We start from the raw sequence: 10,557 nt of genomic DNA, 5'->3' as shown, positions 1-10,557 counted from the left end.
GTTTACTGGTAAAAGCAGGTACTGAAGGTAGATCTGTGGAGTGGCTAAAAGTCCTCCAGTGCATTCTCTCCACTGCCCCAGGGAGCCCTCCAATGCCCTGTATTGCTGGCCAGTTTGTTCTCCATGGGCATGTTCCCTTATTTTTATTCTTTCTGGCTAGTTACACTGCCTCTGCCTACTTTCTACTCCTACTCTCCTGAGTTTGCATTCTCTGACTTAATGAGCTGTTCAAAGTGCCAGAATCCCTGCTTCAAACTGCTGCACCTAGTTTTTCAGGCACTAAGATGCTAGAGGGAAATAACATGTGGGCTACAGGTAAGACGCCATCTTCCTGTCCCTCCTAAATAAAATTCTGACAGAAATATATCTTATGGAAATTCTAATTTGTAATATTTGGCTGTTATGGCTAAATTGTAGTTCTCTGTCCAGTTTCAGTATTTACACAATAATATTAACACTAGCTGAGAAGGTAATGTTAAATCCTGCCAAAAAGAAAATATATGCTCATTTAGCTGGACTTAGTAACATGTCACTCGTACAGTTGATGTTTTTCAATAATGCAAAGTTTTACTAAGGCTGATTGTCTGTTAAAATGTAAATTTCTAAAAGGTATGCAGAATTTAATATTCCTAGATTTTGAACCAATCTAAAGATTATCTGGCTAACATTGGCATCAATCATACATACACACATATACACATAATCTATCTATATTTGAGGATGTATTTATAGTACATATAATTACATATATATATAATTGCAAGTATATAATTTAATATATACACAAGAATGGAGCTCTGGTGGTGTAGTGCCTAAGGCATTTGACTGCTAATGCCTAAGGCATTTGAAGGTTGGCAATTCAAAGCCACCAGCTACTCCAGGAAGGAAGAAGGGGCAATCTACTTAGGTAAAAATTTACCACCTCAGAAACCCAATAGGGGTCTCTAGCTCTGGTAGCATAGTGCCTAAGGCACTTGACTGCTAACCAGAATGCTGGCAGTTCAAACCCACCAGTCACTCCTCGGAAGGAAGGTTGGGCAATCCTACTTCCGTAGTGATACTGCCTCAGAAACCCAAGGAGGTGTCACTATGAGCCAGGGCCTACTCAACGGCATGTAATAACAACAACAAGAGTTAGAATTGACTAAAGGGTCTATATATATATATATATATATATATACACACACAAAAAACTCACTGTCCTCTAATCAATACATACATATGTGTGTGTGTATGTATATATGTATGTATATGTATACACACACACATACAGAAGAATAATTGAAGAGTAATTGAAATATCTTGAATCATTTCTGAGTGGATTAACCTAGAAAGAGCTCATGAATGTATTAAAAACAAAGTGATTTGTTCCAGTCTATGTTTGAGGTAGAGAGTTTTTGCATCATTTTAATATTTTTTCTTTATTTTCATACAGGTTATTTGGTATCAAATCAGTCATTCAGACAGACTGCTCCAGTACTTGGAAGATCATAGTAAACCCTGACCTGTCTTGGTACCACCATGCCAACCCCATCCTTCTCTTGGTGATGTACTATACTCTGGCCACCCTCATCCGTATCTGGCTACAAGAGCCCCTAGTAAGAATGAATACTGGGTCATGATATTGTAACCAGGAATATTGGGTCATGATGTGACTAACCTGAAATCTCCATATGAAATGATTCATTTCTATTAATTGTCAGAGAGAAGCTAACTAATCATTACTACATCAAAATGTAAATGTAGTATTCAGGTTATAGTGTTTTAATTCTGGAAAGACCATTAATTGAACACAGTGCTATAAGAATTAAGACTTACTTCTCTGATGGTGTCACTGTGTGTGGCTAAGAGCAGTGGGTGGTGAGGAGTACGGAAGATTCATTTTACTGAGCGGTTAAGTTCCAGGCATCAAGCCAGGCTGTTAACCTACATTGTCTTATTTAGTCCTCTAAGTATCTCTGAGGAATAAGTATTGTTAGTCTCATCTCACAGATGAGGAAACAGAGTAGAAATAAGTAATTTTTCTGAAATCACACTTACTGAATGGTAGAATCCAACAACCTTTCACAACAAAGGAGGGTCTCAAAGACTGCAGTGATTGGAGTTTTTCAAACTAACTTTGAGCCTCCAAGGATGTTAGCCCAGCTGTCTGTGGCTCCTTAAGTTTTCAGAGTATTTCATCAAGAGGATAAAGATGCTGATGAGGGCAGGGTGGACTCTCCCTTTTCCACCATGCATTGGTTGAGTTTATTCTACTTCAAACAAAGGTGTGACACTTGAAAATAGGACCATGGAGGCTACCAGCCTTCTTAATTTTCTTTTCTCTATTTTTTTGTTTTTGTTTTGTTTTATTTCAGTGACAGAAAACTTCAGTCAGCTTTTATTTCCTCCCCTAAATGCCAATTGTAAGATAGTGCATTGGCCCATGAGTGAGGCCAGTGTTACAGGCAAAAATTGCCCCACCTTTTCATCTACAACCTACAGGGGAGAAGTCTGCAAGTTAGATACCAGTTCTATATGCAGGGCTGGGCTGAAGACCCCCAGTCATGTCTCCTCTGGTCAAAACCTCTAACTCAAAGCCTTACAGCAGTTTCCTCCTTTTCCCTTTTCTGCTTTCATACCTGCTGATGATATCCACATACTCATTCATTAAGTCAATCTGCAGGCATTTACTGATGGCCAGCTGTCAGTTTGGGACAGAGCAATGACCACTCAGGAAGGCCCCTCCTCTCAGGAATGTTCCTTCTACAAGAGATAGACCAGGCCCAAGGAAGTAATGGGAGAAAGCCAGAGACAGCATAACTGGGCCCGATGCTAGTCTCCCTCCACTCTCACAGGGCAGCTGCAGAAATGGGCTCTACACTCAGTTCCCTGCTGTGTAATACCTCCTCCATCACCACAACAGGCCCACTGTGCTATCGACCATCAGAAAGGCCAGGAGCACAGAGTCAGCCTTGTGAGCAGGGTCCTCCTGTATCCTTCCTCTTTTATCATGTACTGATTGGAGTTGCAGAATAAAAAGATGCTTTAGAGGGTCAGAAGGGTCCTGATCATCTTTTGTTACGTTGTTCTCCAATTCTCTAAAATTTGAGTGTGCCAGCAAAAACCTTTAGAATGTTAATTGTGTTCTCTTCCTCCACAAACATATATAAGAATACATGTATGTATATAGAAGCTCTGGTGGTGTAGTGGTTAAGATATTTGCCTGCTGAACAGAAGGTCAGTGGTTAAAACCCACCAGCCACCCTGCAGATGAAAGATGGGGCAGTCTACGTCCATAAAGGTTTACAGCCTAGGAAACCCAATGAGGGTCCCTGTGAGTTGGAATTGACTCGATCTCAGTGAGTTTGATTTGGTTTGGTATATGAATATACAAAAATAGGTATGTACTAAACCAAAACAAGCATACTTACCTGTTTTCTAGTACTGTTTAGAATACCCTTGGAGAGGCTGTGGGTGTTTAACATTAGAACATATTTGTGGAATTTATGGGGTTTAATAAGAATTAGTGGATAGTTAATATTGATGTTCTTACAAGTGCAGGCAGCATTTTTGTCATTTTTAAAGTGTCTTGATAAAATCTCACATATTATATAGCCTGAAGAAATGATCACAGTGAAGTAAAGATGAAAAATTTTATCTTGGCCACTTAGGCTGCTAATAGAACAACTGTGGAAAGCAGAGCTGGTCCTGTGGGTTATTCTGTTTCAGGTGCAGGATGAGGGGACCAAGGAAGAGGACAGAACCTTGGCTTGTAGCCCCATCCAAATCACGGCCGAGAGACGGAGAAGCCTGTGGTATGCAACCCATTACCCAACTGATGAGCGAAAAGTAAGGCACAAAGAAAGGAGTTTCCATTTCTTAATTCATTTTTCAATTTACTAACATTTGTGTTGTTTATTATGAATTATATAATATCATATACAAACTCAGGTAACTCACAGTTTATATAACTAGTTTGAATTGGAAGTCTTAATACCACGGAGAGGGAGGAATCCAGTGCTTCTAGAGGAAATACCATGGTTCCATCATCTCCTATGAGAACACAATTTTATATTCCAGTGCTTGCTACCCAGTTCTCTTTACCCTAAAAAAAAAAAAAAAAATGGATTTTTTTAGTTTTAAAAAAATAATCGTTTGTATTTAAAACAACAACAACAAAATAGCTTGAAGGGATCTATTACCACTGGGTGGTAAATGTGTCAGTGTTGAAATACAGCAAAAAATAATTTCACTCTATCCAGTTACAATAATAACTCAAGTAACGACTACAGAAAATTGAAACATATATGAATATGCTTAAATATCTCTTTCTACTTTGAGGCAACAATTGACAAGGAAAAGTGAGTCACAGTTGAGTGATTTATCTTTTGATCATTTATTGATCATTTTGAATTCAAATTAGCCCGTGCTATGTTGATTTGTTAAAGTAGCCTGTTTGTTATTTTGTAAAGACAAAACACACATAATTCTTGGAAGGGATCAGCATTTGCTTCCCAATATATTAGAGAACTGTGAAGAGTCTGATTTATTTGGTGACAGGTAAGTTTCTTTAAGATGAACACTCTCCTTCCAAACAGGACTAGCCTGTGCCCAGGGAAGGGAGAACAGTGAGTGAGCTGCATTATGGAGCTGGCATTGACCTAGGGCAGAGATAGTGCCCTAAGGGGGCTGAGAGACCCAAGATCCCTGGTCTCTCTCATCTCACCTTGTGTCAGATTCAATTACCTATTTCACTAAATGACAACTGTGGACCGAGAGTAGTGCAGCAGTTTCAAATTGTGCTCCGTGGACCTCTGGGGCTTCCTGAGACCCTTGCTGGGGTCCACAATCCCCAAGCTATTTTCATAATAATACTAAGATGTCATTTACCATTTTCCACTATATTGACATTTGCATTGATGGTAAAGAAAAAAATTTAAAAGATGGGTAAAACTGCTGGTGCCTTAGCACAAATCAAGACAGTGGCTCCACACTGTACTGGTAGCTATGATATTATTCACTGCTGAGCATGTGTGGGAAAAAAACAAAGAAACAAAGGTAGCATCACTCAATATCCCTATGGGGATATTGGCTATTATATATGAAATGGCTATTAATTTATTAAATTTCTACCTTGGAGTTCATGTCTTTTTAATATTGTGTATAATATAATCTGAAAAAGGAAATATGTATAAAGCACTGCTCACTGAAGTCATGACTATATCAGTGAAAAGTGCTCGATCAGTTACGGGAAGTGTAGCAGCAGAAATGGTATGGGAGTGGTGTCTGATTTCCTCTGACTTCACAAAGGAGAAGAAGGGTGGAGATCGATAGCCCAAAGCTGATTCCTATGAGGTGGAATTCAGACAGGCCTCCACCTTCCAACCTCATTTACTAATTCTGACACCAACTGTTCCTCCAATGGTACTCTACACTTCTCTGCTGGCTTCTATAATTCATTGCAAGGCCACACAAAACTCGCAGACAATACTCACAATTATGGGGTTTATTAGGGAAATAACAGGTTACAATTCACTCAAGAAACAGTTCTGTGATCAGGACTGCCACTCCTCAGCCATGTCCAAAGGCAGGTCTCTCTCTCTCAGGCTCTCATCCTGGCCTCTGCCCTGAAAGTGGTAGAAAGCTCTTTTAGCTCTGCTGGTAAATACCCATAGGCACTCCACACCACCAGAAGGCCTTGGCCAGAAGCTTTCTCACTCCATGGGCTGTGGGCCAGGAAGGCCATCACTCTGTCTTGTACTGGCTTCTTGGTTCTGTGACCTCTGCTGCCACCATTTCTCTGCTACTGCTTCTCACTGTCTCTGGCTCCTGGATTGAGGAGGTCAGTATAGGGATCTCGAATCCAAAGGATATGCTCCACTCCTGTGTCTTCTTTCTTGATGATAGTGAGATCCTTCCTTTTCACCTTGGGGGTGACTCATCTAATAGGATGGCAAAACTAACCAATCTCCACATTAGGGTTCATTATATTTTTTGAATGGTCCCACCCCAAAAAGGGTGCCATGTACCTTATTTGCATTATTAACAAGCTATCCAATCCCCTTGTTTGACACCTCACATTTGCATAGTCCCACCAAGTCATCTGGTGGCTAGAAGGGCCATACCAAGCAATTCACTCAACTGCAGTAGCTGAACTAGCATATTTTAGTTTCAGATTCCATGTTGCAATTAACCTGCAAGAAACTGCCCCTGGTTGAGTATTGGTGTCAAAGAACACCGTCTACAAATAAGAGACTAGGCTATTAAAATATCCCTTCCTTTTCCAACTGCATATCTTTGTGAACCCAGATTTTCTTCAGATCCTTTAACCAAAACAGAGTGAATGCAGAAACAGACATGAGAATCCACTGTCTTCTATAAAACCACACATTGAAGAGAGTTATAAAAGGGTAAAACATTGCCACTCTTTTCACTGTTTGTTTGTTTGTTTTCTTTTGGGAAAATGGAATGCATTTATTTATGTTAACACATGATATTATTGTTATTTTTAATGAATTAATATTTTAAATGTCTTAGTATTAATTTCTAGTATGGTAGATATTGACAGTTAAAACCCACATAAACAAAAGCTCTTTGGGACCCTCAATGATTTTTAAGGATGCAAAGTTGTCCTGAGACCCAAAAGTTGGAGAACCATTGGCATAGCAAATACTTATTATTTGAGAGAATTCCAAACTCCCTAGCAGTAACATAATTAAATAGCACAGTCATTATTTTGTTGCAGATAGTTTGGAAATATCAAAAATTTATCTCAAACTTCACTGCAAATGAATCTCTTTTATTATGGACTTTTATTTCTTGAAAACTAAATACTTGCAAATTTCTGCAGATGTTTCAAAAGGTCTAGGAGTGCAAAGCCAAGCAGATTATTCTATTAAAACAAAACTACTAAAAAATGTCATCAACTTATAAAAAATGTCATCAGCTTTTGTAGTCATGTGGTATATGGCTTCTTATTTACTGTTATTTAACTCTGAAGCTGGAAATGGTTATAATAAATAACAACATTTTATATTCAGCTTAATTATTTGTCCCTTTATATTTTGCATGGCAATTTTTAACATACTAGAACCAGCCATTTTAAGAGACTAGGTATGTGTATACTAAAACTTTATACATGTAAGTAGATGTTATAATGCTTTCTGCTGACATATTAACATACTATCCTGCGTTGCTTTTTACAGCTTTTATCCATGACCCAAGATGACTACAAACCATCTGATGTTAGTATATCATTAGATTATCATTTATGCTTGTGTAAGTGATATAAAAGTGACAGAAGTAGAAGTAGCTCATTTGAGTGTATTTTAATGATCTATACATTTTCATAAGTTTTTGGAATTTATTTGCATAAATTGTATCTTGTTTATTGCTGTTAAAACACTGATTCATATAATCCAATATTGAGTTTACTGATACAAAATATATTTAAATTTTTATAAGTCACATTGGTGAATTTTGTTAAGCATTTTTCTTCGCTCTGCAGATATGCATATTACATAATTTGAATAGGAAGTCTTGTATGTCTATGGACCCCATATATCTATCCATCTATCTATATCTATAGTATATGTGTGTGTGTGTATACACACACACACACACATACTTGTGTATGTTTATGTCTGTATGTGTATAAATATAAATGGCAATGAGACAGGGGGAAAAGAAAAAGGACATTGCACTTCAGGTCCTAAATGCTTAAGGAATCAACCTTGCAGAGGCAGGCAGAGGTCCCCAGGGGAACCAAAGTATGCTTGCATTGGTCCTGTGCAGACCAGATGGGTTGGGGCAGGTAAGGGTTGGGCTAGGAAGGGGCTGGAATTGCCACACAGCTGGAGGGAATACTGGGAGGAGGACAGTGGAAAGGACTGAGGCCTAAGGACACCAGAACCAGACCACGAAGGCCTCTGCCAGCCTTTAAAGGAGCTTGCACTTTGCACTGAGAGGAGGGCTTATCACATAGTTTTCAGTAGAAGTATGACAAGGTCAGATTGACACCACATGCATTACTCTGTGGAACATAGATGTGGAGAGGGAATGTGTACAATCCTTGTAAAATATGTGGGTAATTGAGCTGAACAGTTTGCAGCCATGGACACATTGTTGAGTTATGAGTGGAGTATGGGAAGGAAAGGTAGTTTGCATTGAGACCAGAGCTGCTCTCACAGGTGTACTTTGTTTGGCTCCAAGCAGGGTCTGCTGGTGACTGTGAATGGCAAGCCGATGGACTACCACGCCATCCACCCACGGCTCCCAAGGGAGAATGGCCCAGCCAAGGCTGACACGTACTCCACGCCTCAGTACCGTTGGGAGACCTCCACCGAGGCTGCAGGTACCTAGAAGCTCTGGCGCCACACTTGGCCCAGTACACTCTTGTTACAGCAGACTCTCAGTGTCTCCCTGGCTTCATGTATTGTTTTTATATTTGCTTGATTTTCTTTCTTTCTTTCTTTTTATTTTTAAAAATATGTTATCTCCTATCATCACTATAATTAAAATTAATTCTTTACGTTCTGGATATATTTTGCTGCAACATATTGCTATTTGTGTTCTATCCTTTTAGACAAAGTAAGTGGCATAATCAGAGCAAACTCTGAAAATAAAAGGTAAAAAATATTTTAAGCATGTCCACTTAGTTTTGCTATTAAACTGATGTGTTTATATATGTTTTAGTCTTTCAATAATTTGATGCCATTATAGTTCATACTTAAACTGGCTAATGTATAAGTATTTTACAAAAGAGCTCCTTTTTGTCCATATATAACAAAGGTAGGGGTCAAATTTGTCCTTGTCCTCTTCTCTCAGTTCATTGTGTTGAAGAAAAGCTCACTGTTACCAGAGATGACAAAGTGGTAGCTGGTAAAATATTGAAACTGATTGGTCCGTGTTTGACACATTCTCTTCATGGTGCTAGGTGACTCTTTGCTCTAGAGTATTATATGTAAGCCATTTAATTAAAAACCCTGAAACTTGGTTTTTTGACCAGCGCAACATTTTTTATTTAAACTTAAATAGTAGCCAACATTTGAAATTCAGCAGGTGTAACCTAGAAATGGAAATTTCTGGAATCCCTTGAAGAATCTGATTATCTGGCAAGACTAGTCCCTCATGTCTACAAGGCAGCAGTTAGCTCAATCTCCATTGTTACTGCTCCTGTTGAGGAAATAAGAAATGGAATTCCAAAGGAAAACACCAATTCATAAATACAGAATTGGCTAAGTTTATTATTGAGGGGAAAAAATAAGAAAAACTACCTTTGTGCAAGTGGTAAAAAGTAGGTATGCACTAGAAATTTGTATCTCAATTTATATAGAATTCAAGCTACATTTAAGTTTATTCTGATGTTCTGTTTTTCATAATTCTTTGTCTGTACCTCCTACAGTTGCCCTGAAGGTACCTCTGCTTGATAGTGCATATGGTCAGTCATGACATTCAATATTGCTCAGGAAGTTTAGGCTTAGTACAGTTTGACACACACACAAATAGACACGTACCCTAGTCATGATGCATGTATCATCTACAGGGTGCTTCAGCTCTGTGAGCTCAACCCATTTCTGCTTTCCACAAGTATATGTTTTAGTTTGCCACTCAGCTTAAAAGAGCTTCGGTTACTAAAGATATCAAGGAAATATAGTGCTTTTGAAAGCAAAATTTTCAGATCACCTATATCAGGATCAACTAGGGCAAGGGCCAAGAGTCAGTATTTGTGCTTTCTAATGTTTGGGAGTTTCAGGCCACAACCAAGACATCCTTCTATTTATACAGTAGTTATATGAAAGGAAATGAGTACAATTTTGACTGAACAAGATAAACTCAAACATAATCAAATGATAAATTGAACTTTCAAAAGTATAGCAAAATTCAAGTTCTGGTAAGATGGTAGACTAGGCAGAAAGACTGCACAGACCCTCTTCAACAAAGAAAAAGGAAACCAGTTAACACAGACACAGAAGATAATCCTGGACCCCTGAACCTTGAAGGGAAGGATATAAAAGTGGACTAAACCGCAACTAGCAGAAGAATTTGCATGAAAATACCAAAAAAGGAGACAGAGAGCTGTGGTCTGGCAGCAAACCTGAGCAATCCTGATGGCACAGCACAGATAGGTTGGAGATTCCTGAGTGGTGGTAGGACGTAAGAATTAACCTAAAAATCAGCCCTGCTATCCAGGGACTGCATGGAGGACTGCTCTGGTGGCTGGGGACTAAACGGAGAAGGTGAAAAGAAAGGTAGGCTGAGCTGTGGACTTTTGCCAGTCCAGAGGGTGCTGCCATTTTGAATGTTTAAAAGCGGCTTCACTATTTTGGATATTTAAAGAGACAGTGCTCTCCCAGATTCCTGGGGCTTAAGAACACATTGTTTCCCAGGAACCCCAAGGACACTCCAGACCTGTAAGACTGAAAAGGTGCGACATTCTTCTTGTTACTCTTATACACCACACCCGCTTGGTGAATGGAGGTGCGGCCATCCCCCACTCTCACCTACCATCTGGGCCCACAGGAACTCCATTACAGTCTGTGTGTGCAGACAGAGCCTGGGTGCCCTGCCCTGTCT

General features: G+C 39.2%; 1 protein-coding gene across 1 annotated transcript in view; it reads left to right on the top strand.

The window, feature by feature from the left end:
• Positions 1 to 10,557, top strand: part of PIEZO2 (piezo type mechanosensitive ion channel component 2) — a 778,516-nt gene that overhangs the window by 579,012 nt on the left and 188,947 nt on the right. Inside the window, exons 8-11 of the mRNA XM_042782059.1 lie at positions 1,436 to 1,598; positions 3,712 to 3,831; positions 7,188 to 7,226; positions 8,197 to 8,335. Coding sequence (XP_042637993.1) covers positions 1,436 to 1,598; positions 3,712 to 3,831; positions 7,188 to 7,226; positions 8,197 to 8,335 — 461 coding nt within the window. The remainder of the gene's footprint in view (positions 1 to 1,435; positions 1,599 to 3,711; positions 3,832 to 7,187; positions 7,227 to 8,196; positions 8,336 to 10,557) is intronic.

Source organism: Orycteropus afer, unplaced genomic scaffold (genome assembly GCF_000298275.1).
Source record: "Orycteropus afer afer isolate SDZICR_OR568_19922 unplaced genomic scaffold, OryAfe1.0 scaffold00232, whole genome shotgun sequence".
NCBI classification, from domain to species: Eukaryota; Metazoa; Chordata; class Mammalia; order Tubulidentata; family Orycteropodidae; genus Orycteropus; species Orycteropus afer.
This window is presented reverse-complemented; position numbering and strand designations above follow the sequence as displayed.